The following is a 17,870-nucleotide window of genomic DNA, read 5'->3' as shown; positions in this document are numbered from 1 at the left end:
CATTTTGCGTTCCGAGAATCCGATAACGGCTCCCGGAAACAAAGGGAGAGAGGAATGAAGCTCGAACGTGACACTAAACAAAGGACCCTGCGGAGAAAGACTGACCGATGCTTTTTTTCAAAGGTCAACGAGAGTTTCGGATCCGTTCCTTATTCTAGTTGATGAACTCGCATTATTCACCTTTCTTTTTTTTTTCTCTCTCCAAAGGGGACAGGCAAAGGGAAAAGATCAACGTACAAATCCTCTAAAGAATATACCCCTAATTAGTGTTTCAATAGACAACGGTAAATTTAAAAAAATTTCTTTCTGCTGTCTTCACGAAAGAGAAAAACTTGTCTTCACGACAAGAACCAAAATTCTGTTGACGGCAACAATAAATTTGTTACAAAGCTTTCACTTTTTGTATTTGACTACCACGAAGAGAAGGAAAGGTTTTCGGTCAGCTTCCGGTTTTTTTTTCCCAGAGAAAATGACGTTCACAATGGAAACGATTCTTTTGTGCCGAATTCTCCCCATTCCAAATATTCGAGAATGGGCGATTCGAACGCATGGCGGGACGGCGGTGGCGGTGGTGGGAGTGGCGACGCGCGACGCGATTGGCTCGAGAGTCCGGGCTCCCCTTTCCACGCGGTTGCGCGTTGCGCGTTGCGAGGAGTTGCGACACTCGCGCGACGCCAGGCGTGTGCGGCGGTGTGACGTTGCGTCCGTTCCGCGAATCGAGGGAGGAGAATCGAGAATCGAGAGAGTGCCGCTCTCCGTCACTCCGCGACCGAATCTCGAGTGCGTGCGGTCGTCGTGTGCGGCTTCGCGTGCCCTCCCCGCTCGTGTCTGTTGGGCGGCCTGCTGCTACTCGGCGTACGGCGTGTCAAATTCGATGTGTTGACATCGCGGCGCGCGCGCGACGGCGAGAGTGAACATATCCTGACCTGTCCGTTCTCCAGCCCGTGTTCACGAAACAGCGACGCGCTAGAGACAGGCAAGACCGCACGATGTCGGCGATCTTCGACATCGAGCTGCAGGAAGCAGGACCGCTGCACAGGGACGAGTCGGAGGACGACGACATCATCGAGATCGACGCGGTAATTGAAAGCTCTCTCTTTCTCTCTCGCTCTCTCTCTCGCGCGCGCGGCATTATACTCTGCCCATCCCTCGACACCTCCGCGGAGTCGCGTCCCCGCCCGCGACTCCGCGGCTGCACGTGGGTTTCGATATCGCACTAACGCCGCATCTGTTTTCCTTTTCGCAGGAGGAATGCGTCGCGCTGAACCTGAATGAGATCGTAAAGTGAGTAGACCTGCGCGCCGCGTCCACGCGGCCGCCCGCGGACCTCTCGGGGCCTCGTGTCCTTCTGACGTCGCCGTCGGCTAAAACCAGTTTATTCCCCTTTTTCCCTTGTCGCTTCCAGCTCGTCGGACGTGGAGACGGAGCCGATAGAGCAGATTGTCAATCGCGCGCGCGATAAGGTCGGGCCGGAGGACTTCGAGTTGCGCAAAGTTATCGGAAAAGGTGGCTACGGCAAGGTGTTTCAGGTGCGCAAAATAACGGGAAACGACAGCGGCACTCTCTTCGCTATGAAGGTACGGAAATCCCCCCGTGACGCATAATTATGCAACGCTATTGTTTATCCCGGAATGTATCGTGTTCGCTAAATATTCAGTGCGTGAAAAGTGCCTTTCAAGGTGGATAATTATGGTAACATTCGAAATTTGAAGAATGTTACCTCACTGTGTCGTATTACTTGTAGCGAAAATTGTGTATTTTATGTATCTTTAGTCGGCGAGTGTTTCGCGAACAAAGATTTGCATGCATAAAATTACTTTTAATCATCTCGTTATTCGTTAGAAGTTTCACTTACATTTTTCAAACGTTGCAAACTTAATTGGTTTTTGCAGTTTTATTTTTAGAGCGGTAGCGTTAAGCCGTAAATTCTCTAATCAATATCTATTTTTATATTATCATCTGCCGGCAAGCGTCTTTATCTGTAATTCTTTAGTCATTCACAATTTTCTTTTGTGCCGTTTCGTAACAGGTATTGCGCAAGGCTTTGATTGTAAAAAATCAGAAGGATACAGCTCACACTAGAGCCGAGAGAAACATCTTGGAGTCTATAAAAGTTAGTTATATTCTTGTATGCAAATATGTAGAAATTTAGAGTATTCAGAATTTGACAATTCATACGTGGATTTAATCTCAATAGTACGTATGAAAGATATTTGTAACATGTTTTTGAACATGTTTCAATAAAAACCAATGTTCAATTTTTTATTATATTTTATGCAAAATACTAATTCATATATTTATGCTTGCATCTGGCAGCATCCTTTTATCGTAGATCTCAAGTACGCTTTCCAAACTGGTCATAAGTTATATCTGATACTGGAATACATGTGCGGCGGTGAGTTGTTCCGACACTTAAATGCCGAAGGAATTTTCATGGAAGATACCGCGCGGTGAGTGAATTGTGAAAAATAATGTTTTTTCAATTATATTTTTTAAAGATAGAGCCAGCGTAAAGTTCTACATCACGCGTTATTTTGTTTTGCAGTTTTTACTTGTGCGAAATTACATTAGCTCTGCAACATCTACACTTGCAAGGAATTATATACAGGTACTATAGAGTTGAAATATAATAAGGCTGTAATATAATTGATACATATATTGAATGTTCTATCGGTATGCAGCATTGAATTAATAATGTTTGTAATAAATCTCTTTCAGAGATTTGAAACCAGAAAATGTTCTATTGGACGCAGACGGACATATTAAGTTAACTGATTTTGGGTTATGTAAAGAGCATATACAGGAGGGTGCTCTTACTCATACATTTTGCGGGACTATCGAATATATGTAAATATCATAGAGCGACTGATAATTTGGAAAATTTTACTATTACAATTTACACTGATTGTTGTATTTTAATCAAGGGCACCTGAGATCTTAACGAGAAGTGGACATGGGAAGGCGGTAGACTGGTGGAGCTTAGGAAGTTTAACATATGACATGCTTACAGGAGCTGTACGTACTGTCATTACATACAAATTCAAGATAAAAGAATGTACATATCAGCTCACGTTAATATTTGCTAAATTTTCAGCCACCATTTACTTCAAGCAGCAGAAAGAAAACTATTGAGAAGATTCTACGTGGCAAATTAACTTTTCCATTATATGTAACGGCCGATGCTAAAGATTTTATTCGAAAATTACTGAGGGTTAGTGTTCATAAATTAATTGCTGTAAATATTTATAAGCATCTTAAAAGCAGTGCTGTTTTAAAAAATTATATATCGTGATATTTATTAGAAATATATAATTTTCTTCCGTATAGAGACAAGTTCCGCAAAGAATGGGATCTCAGTTGGATGGTGAAGAAGTAAAGAGACACAAATTCTTCAGACATATCAATTGGGACGACGTTATATCTCGACAGTTAGAACCTCCTTTTAGACCACAATTGTCTAGCAAAGAAGACGTATCGCAATTTGATAATAAATTTACCGCTTCCTCACCAGTTGATTCTCCAGTTGACTACACTTTGAGCGAATCAGCTGACGGGCTGTTCCAAGTGAGTTTTCTTTCTTCTGATTTACATGTCTAGATATAATCAGTCATTATGCATACACATCGTTACATTTCTTAATAACTACGCTTTCTTCAGGGATTTACATATGTAGCACCAAGCATATTGGAGGATGTACTTCTTCAACAACCTTATTTAAATACCATGTCACCACCATCAGTCATAAAAGCCAGAAGTCCTCGCAAAGCAACTCGTGGTTTTTCACCTCGGACGACGCATCTTCATTTCCACAATGCCCATTTATCAAATCACACGTAAGAATATAAAACTTACAAATTTTTTTTTAACTTTTTTTACAGTATACATATTTGTATTATGAAATTCGTGTTAAAAACAATATGGGCAATAATTTTTTAGGTACAATATAGTTGGCCATAACAACGTGGAAGATGCAGAAATGATTGAACTAGGCTAACCATTACTATTCGACTAGTAGATAGCATTTTTGCCCAACTGCTGGATATTCATAATCCTCAGGGAGGGGTTTTATAACTTAGAAGGAGTAGTTAGAGGGAATGGATGCAGTATCCATTATTACATTGGATATCCAGCAGTTACATTTAGCTAATCTTTTTTTTATATCTATATATTGCGTACGAAAATATCAATTAATAGATTATGATTTAACAGCGACGCAGCAGGTATTTGGTAGCGCATAGAGTAGTTGCAATTTGAATATGAATAGATTATCGATAATCCGCAAGAAAGTACATTATTTCTCAACTAGTTATTACAGATTACTTCAATTAGCAATAGAATTATTGAAAAATATATCTTTTGCATTGGATTATTCATGTAAATTTTCAATATTTATAAATATCCGGATCTTTATTAATGCAGCAGTCATATTATTATATATTCATATGACAAGATTGTTATTTGTACTGTGTGTGTGGTTAAAGAGATAAGCTTTTGAAATTTTGGAAATATTCAAGCATACTGCTTGAGTCTTAAGAAACTGTATATTATAGAAGCTAAAAACATGATCTCTCTTGATAATATTTTTACAACTGAAGATTTATACATACATCTGTAATAATATAAACTTATTTTATATCTGGGAAATCTATTAATATTTACTGATTATCGTTAATTATTTTTTTAATGAGAAAAGTCTCGAGAAATGCTACCACAACCGCTCCGCCGCTCAAAAGTTCTTTTCATATATACCGTACGTTAGGAGAAAATATTTTCAGCAGTAATAACGTTTCCATGGCAATAATGTATGAAATAGTTTGCCTAAATAATGATCGTAGAGATGGAGTATATAACGCTACAATGGAATTGCATTTACACAATGAAAGTTCCTATACATTGAAAATTCGAATACGACATAGTTTATATTCTCCGGGGAACGAAAGAACATTTTGTTAAATGATCATGCGCATCAATATCTTAGAATGAGAATCGCCATTGTCATTCCGTAACTTGAAAGCGGAAGGCATGAAATATTATAATTGCAGATGCGGACCTATATCCTGGGTATATTTTTAACTCCAGGTCATAGGTTGTTCTTATTGTAAGGTATTGATGTTAGATCTGTTGAAAGAGATGAATGCCTACGTAGTTCAGTTTATATTTGAACAACAAGCAAGCTTATTTTGAGCTGGCTATGTTTTTGTAATTGGTATGTACGTTATATCGTTTACGTTCGTTTATTATTAAAACGACAAACGCAACTCTTCGAGGTACAAATTCAATGTCTTCTTGCGAAAAATACTTTTACTTTTACACATACATATATTGAATTAACGAAAAGTTCAGAATGGTACAAGATGAGATCGAGTTACCATGGTAACAATGTTACTGCAAAACATGGACTTTCCATCCGAATAAGTATTCCATACTTGTTCCTTACGTTACATGCATTAATGTATCATTTATCGTGTACATACATATAGATAATATTGATTTTACTTGCAGAACGCAGTAGGAAAAATAGACATAAACAAGAGTGACTGTAAATCACTCACAAAAGCTCCAAACTACCCAAGTGTTCAGTAGGCCATGCTAGCAGGCAAATATCTTTTAATTATTTATAACAGATAACCATAGTCGAAATGTAATATTGCCCAGCGTCTCTCTTTCTCTCAAATATTTTTTTTGTCCATAAATGGGAACATCCTCCTGCAGGCAACTGTTGCATTTCGACTACGTCGACTACATAAATAAGTGCGTATGATATAAAACCTGATAAAATCACGTTATATACTCACAGCTGTATTATATTATAAGAGAAATGTGTATTCAGAGACAATGAGAATTTCTGATCGGTTTTTCGGTACGTATCTGAACACATGTATTTTCGACATTGAAGCAGGAATGTGCCTACAGAGTTGTCAAGACGCTGTTCGAAGATTTATAATATATTACTCGACGACACACTGAAATTTATTATAAGAGAGATACCAATTATGTCCTGAATTACCCACTGTCAGATTTTGATAGATACCAAAACTGCTGTAAACTATAACTGTTACCTAAGATTTGCTTTAAATTAAAGCATGCCAGAATCGTGCGGAAAAACGCTGCTCGATATCACTGCCTCATACAACGTACGCGTTGTTACTTCCGCGTGATTCCATGTAAGTTTGTCTTGTTTATGAAGTCAGGGCATTTTTGCAAGCGAGAGACCGAGAGCGCGTCCAAACGTGAACGTGAAAGAATTTTGTTGAGCCTCCTAATTAGATTCGACGCGTTCTCAATGAACATATTGGTGCTGATGCGGTTTATTTTGATTTTTATTTTTTAGGAGGAATTAGGCGTCTTCGTTATTGTTTTAATGATTAAAGTAGTCAAATTGTTTATATATACCGTGTCATGCGATGGTCTCGTGCTCATTTCTAATACGTTAGTTAAGTTCAATCTTAATCAAAAAATATATATATCTAAGTTATCTGATTTTTTTGCAATAAATGTAAACTTCCTGTACGTCAGTTCTCGTGCGAGAATGCCAGGAATCTGCGCCTTTTTGTTGGATATCACCGTCGGATGTGTCCGGTACGAAGGATATTCCAATATATAACGAGAACTGACCTTTTTCTGTCATGCGCTAAGCGGATTGATTTGTCGATTCGACTCGAGCTCTATTTTGATAGGACAGAAATTAGTAACTATTAACGATCAGTTCTAAGTTATAGTGTGTAAAACAGGCATATTTATTTGCAGTATGAATGTATTAGTCATTTAAGGGACGGAAAATATCATCGAACGAATATGTAACGAAGTCTAGCCATTAGACGGAAAAGTGATAAATGATTTATGCTTCCATTTAAGATTAGATGTAGACTCTCGGGTTAACTTATCACTGCTATGATTTGTAATCCTCTATAAATTGTATCCATAAATGCAACGATTTGTGAAGGTGTGTCTGTGCGAGCGTAAACGCGCGCGCGCGCGCATATGTGCGATGTGTGGGTCCGTGACATATCCTTGTCATGTGTATTATTTCACTTATTTTAGTGTTATGTACAATAAATTGGGTATAAAACTGTCGATACGCTCTTAATTTAATGCGATGCGTAATCAACCGTTATCTAGTCTAGAGATGAAATCTCGAAAACTTTCGCAGCATCCAGAATTTTTTAATTCACAGACCATTGTTGACTATGCAATTCCTAAAGCTTCTCAGTATACCCAAGTTAAAAAAAGAAGGGGAAGAAGAAAGATATTTGTGTTAGACCCAATCTATTATTCCCTGAATAAGTTTGATAAATTATTATAATCAAATTATTATATAATATTGTTATATAATATTATAAATTAAAAAGTAGACTTTTATTTTGTGTGTGCGTATATATAGTATCAATATTATATACATATGTATATTTATATGTATTATTATCACATAATCCGTTCGTCCACATGTAAATTCGTTGTGAATCAAATGCATGTAAACTAATTGTATGTAATTGAGATAAATGCGCGGGTCGCGCGGGGCCGCGACGAATTTACATGCACGCGGATAAATGACCGATATAAACTGCTGCTCGGCTGTGTCGTACCTATCTGCGCGGCATAACTTTTTTTTTCTTCTCTCTCTCTCTCTCTCTCTCTCTCTCTCTCTCTCTCTCTCTCTCTCTCTCTCTCTCTCTCTCTCTCTGTCTGTCTCTCTCTGTCAGTGTTCCGCGTCGGCAGGTGTACGGAGGCGGCACGCGGCCGCCTACCAACGCGAATCGCGTATTAAGTAATGTTAGGTGTGTGACTGGAGATACGCGACGTATTTATTTCCAGTCATCGGCGTGACGGCATATCGGGCACCGTGAGTGACTCTCGCGTCCGGTCCTCTCGCGGAAACCTCGATTTACGTGGATGGCGATATCGATGCGCGAGAGGAACGCCTGAAAGACGCGTTTAGTCGCGCCAGTTATCCAGCGCTAGGTGAATCATCATCGTTTATCGTGGTAATTATTGAGAGACGATGTCTATATAGCGCGGCGGATTCGACGAGTGACGCGATACGGCCGCGCACGGCCGGATGATCGATCGACCGGATCGAGCGAGGCCGGCGAGGCGTAGACGGCGAGCGACGTCGATCGCAACCGCGTCTTTGGGGAGTGAATCGTTTTGTGATCTTATTCGTTGTACTTATCAGTAACATTTTAGACGTTTAGATCTCGGCTCTAATGAGCGTCGAAGAAAAAGAAAAATTCGGTAAAAACGCGGCAGAGAGTTTGAAGTCGTTTCGGAACAAGCGCGCCGCGAAACCGGCCGAGAGCTTTTTCTCTTCGTTGATCGACAATTGAGATCCTCGCTGGAAGACGGGCAAAAGGAAGAGTGACGAAGTCGTGTAGAGAATATATGGAGACAATCTTGACATCATTACAGGCATCGAGATCTTCTCATTGGGTGTTTGATAATAAATATAAATACTCTGCGAGAATGGTGCGGGCAACTCGCGCGGATGGAGCGAAGCTGACGAAGGTGAGGCCTTCAGCTATTATCATGTTAATTTTGTAGTCGTGCGAGCGGACTCTTAACTCTGCATGCTCTTCAAACTTGCCGATGCATTTTCCTTGATAATAATCAGTGTATTATTAGCAGCGAGATTACGGATTCCTATTTCTCTCCAATTCGGTTGTAATTTTTTGTAATCATTTTGTTCCTGAAACGGCGTAAACTTCGACGTCAGACATGTGAAGAGACAACGGGCCCATTCAGCGAGGAACGAAGTCCGCGGTAGAAACCATGCGGAAACGAAAAAATGACGATACCACGTGATAAAAATTGATTGCAAAACAGATTATCGTATATTTTCGTAATCTTCTTTATTTTGGGGGAGAAGGGAAAAGATAGAATAATTTTGTAATTTGTTGACTCCTTTATCAATCCGTTGTCGTTTTACTAAAATGAAAAATTTAATAGAACTAATACTTTGTGTTATTCTTATTGAAGGATTATCATAAAACGCAGAAAATATAAGAAAACAATTAAATATAAACATACATATTTTTTTAATTTCTTGCGCCTATACATTTGAAGGATACAGGAGAAAAACGATTAAAGTCGACTTAAATTGAAGTTACGAAATTTTTTTATAAACATTTTAAATCAACTTTAGTTTTTATATCTAAATTATGTATCAATAAAATTGATACATATGATTTAAAATTAAAAGATTTTTACAGATTACAGAGCATTTGTGAAAATAATATTGCGTTTGTAATATCCAAGATTTTTCCTGAATTTTTTACATCTTCTAATGCCATGTAAGATAAAAGTGTTTTAAATAAGATTATTTGTATAATTACATGCAAATGTTAGGCGCATAATAGCCAATGCCAAGGATGTTAAAAATTTAACGAAAATTCGATTGCGCGAAGATATACATTCATCGTGTGAAAGCACAGAAGATATCCTTATCCATTCTCTCCCTCTGAAGACACCTTCAGTTCACGTGACATTGATAAAAAAAAAGGCCTATTCTTTTTAGCTAATTTTTTCTTGCGCGGTCGCATCTTTCCTCTTTTTCTTTTCACATTGGAGAGAAAAAGAGAAAACGTGAAGAAATTCAGCTCGGCGAGTCAGTCAAAGATTCGGCGTTGGTAAACAAACCATCTCTTTCAGTTCGCCGCTACCATTGTCGTCGCTGTTGGCGAGCGGTCACGGGAACGACAGAAGATAGCGCGGCTTTATAATCCTAATTTCAACGTTCTCGAAAGAGATGTATAGAGAGAGAGAGAGAGGGAAAGAGAAAAAGCGTCGCGACGCGCGACGAGCAGCGAGCATCATCCCGTCGGATATTTCAGTCTGCTTTTCACGCGCGGCGTGTACACCGCGATACGTGTACATACGCGGCGTCGCGCGTAGATATACAGTAGCATTCGCTCGTGGCTACGCCGCGGCTATTATTAGTCCTCGGTCATCGGAGAGGAGTCCCTGCGTGCGCGAGCGAAGACGCGACGACGACACAACGCCGACGACGCACGCACGTTCGACGCGGAAAAGTCGCGCGTCCCTCTTCGTCGTGTCGCGCCCGGAAATTCGCCTCCGTGCCGTGCACGTGCGTGCGCCACGCCACGCCGCGCCGCGAGGTTCCCGTTAATTCCGTTCCGGTCTGCCGTCCTGGTGACCCGTGCGCAAGAAGAGGGGTATCTCGGTAGCTGGTACTGCTGGTAGCACCCGATCGCGTTGGACCTTGGGAAGGATGATTCTCGCACGCTTTTCACTGTGAGTAATGTGAGTGGTGTGAGTCGCTCGTCACTTCCTCCCGCCCCCACGTTCCTCCTCCCCCGCGATAGCTTGACCTTCCCGTGGCTCTTCTCTTCATCTCGGTGAAGCCAAGCCAGGGTTTCGTCCGTCTCTCGTTCCGGTGAGTTCGGATTTCTTTATGCAGATTCCGGGATTAATTGAAAGCCGACGCGCGGAAGCGTGCACTGTACAGCGTCGCTCTTTGATTGTCACGAGTAAGGAGACCGCTACGAGCTACGAGGAATACGAGGATCGTTAATTGAAGCGAGGTTCAATTGTTTCTCCGTTTCCCCGTTTCCCCTCTCTTTGGTTCCAGAAGGAGGAGGGAGGAGGTGAAGAGTCGCCGTTAGACCGCGGTCATCCTCGACTCTCGACTAATTAGAGAACGGCTGCCGTGGGCTGCCGTGGAGATTGGCTTCTCTTTTCTTCGCGTTACGCACGTAGCGTCGGAATCCGAAATCCGAACTCGCCGAAATTATATATCGGTACCCGCAGCATCTGTTTTCGATCCCCGCGGTTGAGTCACTCCGCGCTATATCAGAGACATTTTTCTCGGTATTTCCGACTGACGAAGCGCGTCACGCGAAGCACGGGACGATAATGGGAGCGGGTTGCCACTTGCCACTTTGTCAGTGTACGGTGTCGTCGAGAGTATATCGTTTTGCTGTTGTTCCGCTTGCAATTGTTTCCCCAACGATGCAATTGTTAACGAGGCTGAGAAACAGAGAAAGACGCGCGCGGCGCGTCTTGGCCGACTCGTGAAATCTAGCAGCTGACACGCGCGGATAATAGAGAGCTTAACGTGCGAATTGGGGAAATCGCGCGATAACGACGCAGATTCCAAATTGCGTTTCTTACATGCGCGAAGCAGCGACGTAAACACAATGGCTGCGTTCGCTTTGAACGCTTTCGTGCTGAAAGCATGATGCATCTTTTTTCAACATGTAATGAGCAATAAAGATAGACTAATGCTTTCAGCACGAAAGCGCCCAAAGCGAACGCAGCCTGTATTTCCAGTTTCACGCGAATCTCGCCTCCTTCCGCGAAAAAAGATGACCTGAAGAATTGATAAAAATTTTAAAGAATTATGTAAATGTCGTAATTATCTCGAGAGGCTGGGCTTGGCTTTGCTCTGCGATTATCGAGTTCTTTTCATTTCTGTCTGTTTCTTTCGATCTGTCTTGATTTTTTCTCTTTATTTGTCTCCTCTGCAAAACTTAATAAATTCGCGTTTATATAAAATTATAAAAGATAACGAAACTCGAAATGTGTAAAAAGCTGATGGAATATCTTTTTAGATGATGTCATTTTTTAAACATATTTTTAAACACATTTATATTATCCCTTAATTATTAAAGAGGGGACTAGTCAAAAGTCGTTCTGTTGAGAAGCTTAATAATTGTATCGCGAAACAATTTCTCGCAGCTTTGTGAGTTTCATACGACAGCGTCGAAGTTTAGACTTCGTATTAGCTAATATTAGGTACTCGTCTTTCACTGTTGTTCCGTTTGATTCCACTGTCGTGCGATTAATTGGCGCGAAATTATATCTGTGCAATCACGAAGAATTGAATAAACACTGTCATTTCCAATCACCTTGACAACCTTCTGATAAGACTGGACCCACCTTTGAAAACTATCCAAGCTACCAAATCAATCTGCAAAATTATAAAGAAAAAAATTCGAAGCCAGTTCCCGAAACATTTATTGGTTTAACTTTATTATACATATATTAAATTCTATTATACGCCGTCTATTATTTTTAATTGCGTGGATTAATTTGCAATTAATGTTCTTCGTACTGTGGCATTGCCCGTGGCAATAAATTGGCGCGTAAATTAAACCCACGCGTTTAATTGAGTCCGCGACGTGTAACGTATGCATTTCCCGCATCCTTCGCGACGTGTTACCATAACGAGCTTGTGCATTTAGCTAATGTGTTCCTCACATTTATTGTAACGTGCATTACAAAACGAGAGAAATGTATGTGTATGCTCTTTATCGCTATTTATTGTCTACATGTACAAACATATAGGGTGTTTTTTTTTTTTTTTTTTTTTTTTTAATATTCTAGAAATTGATCTTTTGAGGTCATTTTGGCTACGGTCAACGTGACGCTACAAATGCTTCGAAGTATTTTTTTTTTCTTCTCTAATGAAGAAAGAAGGAGAAGAAGAACGCTCCAAAGCATTTGTAGCGTCACGTTGACCGTAGCCTTTATGAAGAAAAGTTCATATGAACATATGGTCTCAAAAACCTCATTTCAGAGATGCTGAGTATTAAACATATAAATTATAAAATTATCATTTTTTTTAGTTCTTAAACGAAAAAAAGGTTTTAAAAAGTTAATTAGCGAGAATGTACCGTAATAAAAATCTGCAAAAAATTGGATTCCGTCCATTGGCGTTCGGGCCAGTAATGTACTATCTGAACCCCGTTTTTATGTCATTGACTTTTTACAAAACGGCGACTATAGGCAAGTAATATTCTGCTTACTTACTGACCTGAATTTGAAGAGGAATCGTCTTTTCATTTATAGGAGCTATTAAGATAAAACAATAATTTTATAGAATTTTTTACAATCTGTACCTCTGAAACGAGGTCTTTGAGACCATATGTACATATAAAATTTTCTTCATTAAAGCGATTTCAAAAATCGACTCTTAAAATATTGAACAGTACTTAAGAAACACCTTGTATACACTTGTAGTGAATAATGCACGTGGCTATACATAATATATACAACACGAAGAACGAATGCCAAGATTTGCCGATTAGGATTATTTTAAAACTTCGGATTTTGCAAGGGGGATTAGATTCGCAGTGGGCGGTGAAAGACACTTTTCAGCAAACTGAACAGGACACTTGAAAAGAATTCTTTGTCCACGAAGAATGGAAAGAAAGAAAGAAAGCCTTGAACTTGATGTTTTGTTTGGCTTGAATAAACACTACCTTCACGTTTTAAATAGTATTTAAAGAATTATATACAATACACACACACACTATTCTTAAAATTCGTAACACTTTCGAGAAGAAAATTTATCTTCTAGGAGCAAGGTTTTATTACAATTGAAATATCCGTTGTATTGCAAAACTATTTATGTTGCCGACTACATCGTCGCGTTATTTTATTTGATGTGTCACGTTGAAAAATAGAACATGGTACGCTTAAAAACATTAAAACGTTATTATTTTAATTTTATAAAACAATTATTACATGTTTAAAATTTAATGCAATAAATATCGATGAGAAAAATCGTTTAGTTTAACATCGTTTTATATATAATTACATTAAGAAGTCAAAGTGAACACTTTGACCAGCACGATTTTATTTTCTTCGGACGGTGAATCATCTTTTTAACGTTTTCCATTCGCATGCGAGTTGCAGCCAAATCGGAAAGTTTGACATTAGCCTTTAATAATACAGACAGCGTAATTATTCACAATTATAGTCTCGCTACCATGCGATTCCGCGGCGAGAAAAAGTTTTCCTCGAACTCAAAACACTCTTCTAAGGCGTTTCGAGGACAGACTCATTAAGTTCTTGTGTGACGTGTATTTTATTTGTTTTCTTTAGATGAGGGATGCGATTCCGCAGAAAGGAAGTAATAACGTAGCCGCCCCCAAGTCCAAACCGTCCCTAGAGATATACCGACCCCCAGGTTCGTATTCTCTCGCTAATTAACAATAGGCGCACGAGCATACGTATCGTAAATCTTATATCACTGCACACGGACGTCGTCCCGTTTGTTTTCACGGCCGCCTCTAGGTGGGAGAGCGGAAGGAACCACGGCGAACGTCACTAATCTTCGACTAAACGTGCACGCCAAGGAATTCACGATGAAGCAGAATGATTCGCATACGTCTAAGTGAGTGCGAACTAGTGGACTATATTTAAATAGCGTACCATCGCCGCGTGAGAATTAGTCGAGTCACGAAGCTGTTTCTGAAAGCTGTACAGATTTTAATATTAATTATATAAATAATAGAACAACTTGAATTTTTCAGTTTAACGATGTAATGTTAAAGTGATTTGTTTAAGTAATCGATTTCAATTTTTTTCATGAGAAAAGATTAGAATAAGAAATATTTCTTTTAACTGTAATGTTAAGTCTTCAAGGTATAGAGAAGATTATAACGATATTAATAATAATGTGAATATATGGAGCGTTTTTGAACAAAAGTTGATTGATCGAACGCACGCTTCGCCTGGAATGCAAGATTTCAGGCACGATTCTGAATTTGGATTGATCTGTAAATAGTATGAACGGACATGTGTCTCGATTAGGTCTCGGACTAATGCATCGGAGCGCTATTATCTGCAGCACAGCAAATCGAGCGGTAATATCCACCGGTATCTCTACGCTCAGCAGCAACAGCTGCAACATCCTCTGCAGCAACAGCACCAACTACCGTCCCGTCATTCTCAGAGTGGCCATCACTCGACAGCGAACTCCACGTTGCGTCAGCCTCATCTTTTAGACATGTCCGCTTCCAGCGGAAACATTTTACACGTAAGAAAGACGCGAACTGTGCCTAAGATTAAAAAAAAGATTTAAAAAAGAAAGATTAAAGAAGAGATTTTTTTTAAAAAGAGATTGACCGCGGAGCGGTCGTTCAGTTTAATTTAGGATTTAATGCAGAGCGGTCATTAACTTGTCATTAACTTAACTGCCGAGAAGCTCTTGGGTTTAGATGAAAAATTACCTTGCCCCGTCAGGTCGCGAATCGGGTACACTTCAACGTGGACCAAAACGAAGTGAAGACTAATTCCGTGAAACCGGGCAAGCTTACCAAATCGCATACCTTTGTATCGACTTACGGCTTGAAGCGCTCGAAGAGCTTCAACTCGACAGACGTGTTGGCCGCCAAGGCACTCCACATCGCGGACGCCTCCGAACTTGGAAAATTCCCCTCGCCCGTTCAAGATATACTTCTACGAGCGATAGAAGGTATAAGAGTCTGTCCATCATCAGTTACAAGAATCCATTAAGCTAAGGATTTAAGTAAACCATGTTACTCTGATCGAATGAGACATACTTTATGGCATGATCTATACGTCACAGGAGAATGGTAATTCAATAAAAGCAGGCAAAATATATTATTCCTAACTACATGGTTTCTTTGACAGTAAAATAATCGAAAGTTAACCAGCAATTAAGAATTTAACAAACGATTAGAAAATTATTGAAAGTAATTGGCGCTGACGCTGATATGTGGTGTTTTTGACAGATCCGAATCTCTTAAATGCGAGGACGTTGATGGAACTAGTGCGGCACATTCTGGACAGGGTAGTGGAGAATCGCAAGTATGCTGAACCGGCAGCTAAAATTTGCATCACGATTATAGAGGTCCGTTATTTCTCTTTTGTTATTCTTTCGTAAAATTGAAAAGATCGAAGAACATTCGTTGCTTTTTTTTACTAAATGTAAAAGAAATTAAAACATGATGTTCTAAGAAAAAAAAATATCTGAAAAATTATACTTTTTTTTTTTTTAATTTTTAAGGAGTAAATTTAAAAATATTGATGTTCGATTTATTTTATGTATATCTAAAAGAATGGCGCAAACAGTAGTATTCCAATTTAAACGATGATCTTCGTGTGACGCACGCAAGATGAAATATTGTATAACTTAAAATACGTTTCATGTACAGAAGGAAACGAAGGAAACTTTCCTGGAATCTCTGCTAAATACGTGCCAACAGTGGTATCAGGATCGCGCTAGATTACTGCACGACGGCACGACCTGCCATCGGTACTCAGCCTTTATGACGTTTCTCAACGAGATGTATTGCCAGGTATAACTAAGCACATAATGACACGTTTTATTACGTGGTGCCTATTATCTCCGTAAGAAACGCACATCGACTCATTACGACTTTAACGATATTTCTTGCGAACAGAAGCGGTTGCAAAGTTCTCGATTTAACGCATCTAGTGTTTGTTTCGATCATTTATTATTGTATGCCATTTTTTTTGTCGTCTTACCGCGTATTACAACGGCGCTAAGCTTTCGAGTATACCCGCATAAATGTGCATAATCCCGTTGTTTCAGCTGAAGCGACGGCAGCTACAATTGAAGACGCAGCAGGAGGGCGTTCCTCCCGGACGCGTGCTCCTCACGTTGCTTTGGAAATGCTGCCAGGATTGTCTGCAACCGCCGGCCATCAACTCGCTCGCCGAGGTAAAACTGCGTTGTTAAATATTGAACCATTAAAGGATGAAATTTAAATTAATACCTTGAGTTAAGTAATATTTTGTTACTTTTAACTACCATATGTGTAGAAATTTATTACTTTTTTAACACAAAACAGTATTATTTTAACTCTATTGTTTTATTCAAATTAACGACATATTGAGTAGAAGTAAGGACGACCTATAGGAATGGTTAAAAATGACTGAAATTGAGCATAATTTGACTCCACAAATTTAACAATACAAGTTCAATCAGCGAGTGTCATGAAACAAAGCTATTGGCTGACAGCAAAACAATTCATTGCTCCTTCATCCTTAGTTTAATCCAAATTCCTTGCAATCTATTCCCGGGTTGAGTGAAAATTACGGAGTTCAGCGGAGACATGAGATAAAACCGTAATAAGACCGTAACGTGAAATTACGGTGAAATTATATCCAAGATAAATATGAACTTATCTCATTCTCGCGCCGGACTCTTCGATTCGCTACAAGCCGATCTCTGATTGAATCAAAATTCGTTGAAACTCGATGGCAGACTGATCCCTCTCTTCATCTGTACCGTAGACGAATTGTCTGTTCTTCATCCTCACGTGCATCGGTAAGGATTTGGACGCGGAGCTGCCCGCGCAGCTGCAGCAGCTGCTCGGTAGCGTGCGTGACGCCTTCCTGGCGGAGGATACGACGCCGCCGCCGGTCAAGAGGACGCTCCTGCAACTGATCGAACTCCACGCCGCCCATTGGCAACTGCCGGCGCCGGCGGTGGTTTACTACTACCCCTCGAACTCGAACTCCAAGTGACCGCCACCCGACACCCACGGTATCTCCGTCCAGAACATGTCCGAGTGGATTTGCGCAAAACCACGGGTGTATTTTAAGTATTTAACAGTACAGACAAGTACTTAAGTACAAGTACTTGTACCGGAACGAAATGTTTTCTAACGAGCGCGCCTCAATGCGGGCACGCCAATGCCTTTCGACGCGACAATAAACACGAACGAAAGTACGATTGTACTTTTTTTTTTTCTTCATTTTACAACGATCGCGAACGGTTCGCGATGATCTCGTTCCTTCCACGAAACGGAAGTTTTTGTTCGATAATTCTGTATGCAAACGATGGTATACGAATAAACAACTTCTTTTACACGTGTCGACGGAGTTTCTGTGATAATCCATTCTTAGGGTTGAACAACAAGGTCAGGGAAATCCCAGCGAGGACTCGTTGTAATTTATGTGGGTGATATTTCATTCTCCGCGGACGCGTCGAGGAGTCGTCTGACTCGCGCGGGAGCTAGGAGGGTGAAGGACCTCGGCGTTTCCGAAACGAAGAAGCGGCTGCGTGCGAAATGAACGTACCGTACGCAATAAATGCGTGTGATCTGATCTGCGAGCGCCGATTTGTGTCAAGG

General features: G+C 40.1%; 2 protein-coding genes across 4 annotated transcripts; both read left to right on the top strand.

Moving 5' to 3' along the window:
* Nucleotides 1–660: 660 nt before the first annotated feature.
* Nucleotides 661–7,074, top strand: LOC139810598 (ribosomal protein S6 kinase beta-2). Its single transcript, XM_071774287.1, has 12 exons — nt 661–1,079; nt 1,247–1,284; nt 1,406–1,577; nt 2,030–2,113; nt 2,317–2,450; nt 2,546–2,608; nt 2,719–2,847; nt 2,925–3,015; nt 3,095–3,211; nt 3,328–3,564; nt 3,658–3,833; nt 3,937–7,074. Exons 1-12 carry the CDS (start codon nt 990–992, stop codon nt 3,992–3,994), a joined length of 1,389 nt encoding a protein of 462 aa, XP_071630388.1. The 5' UTR covers nt 661–989; the 3' UTR covers nt 3,995–7,074.
* A 780-nt stretch (nt 7,075–7,854) lies between these two features.
* Nucleotides 7,855–17,612, top strand: LOC139810597 (uncharacterized). Of its 3 annotated transcripts, none has more exons than XM_071774286.1 (9): nt 7,855–7,982; nt 13,846–13,930; nt 14,038–14,137; nt 14,557–14,782; nt 14,989–15,220; nt 15,501–15,619; nt 15,924–16,067; nt 16,325–16,453; nt 17,029–17,612. In XM_071774286.1, exons 2-9 carry the CDS (start codon nt 13,846–13,848, stop codon nt 17,260–17,262), a joined length of 1,269 nt encoding a protein of 422 aa, XP_071630387.1. In that variant the 5' UTR covers nt 7,855–7,982; the 3' UTR covers nt 17,263–17,612. The 3 variants fall into 3 exon arrangements, with proteins under 3 accessions (XP_071630387.1, XP_071630385.1, XP_071630386.1); XM_071774284.1 differs by lacking the exon at nt 7,855–7,982 and adding an exon at nt 8,017–8,502; XM_071774285.1 differs by lacking the exon at nt 7,855–7,982 and adding an exon at nt 9,787–10,248.
* The last annotated feature ends 258 nt before the right edge of the window (nt 17,613–17,870 follow it).

Source organism: Temnothorax longispinosus, chromosome 3, assembly GCF_030848805.1.
Source record: "Temnothorax longispinosus isolate EJ_2023e chromosome 3, Tlon_JGU_v1, whole genome shotgun sequence".
In the NCBI taxonomy this organism is placed as follows: Eukaryota; Metazoa; Arthropoda; class Insecta; order Hymenoptera; family Formicidae; genus Temnothorax; species Temnothorax longispinosus.
The sequence above is the reverse complement of the archived record's forward strand: the minus strand, read 5'-3'. Positions and strand labels throughout refer to the sequence as shown.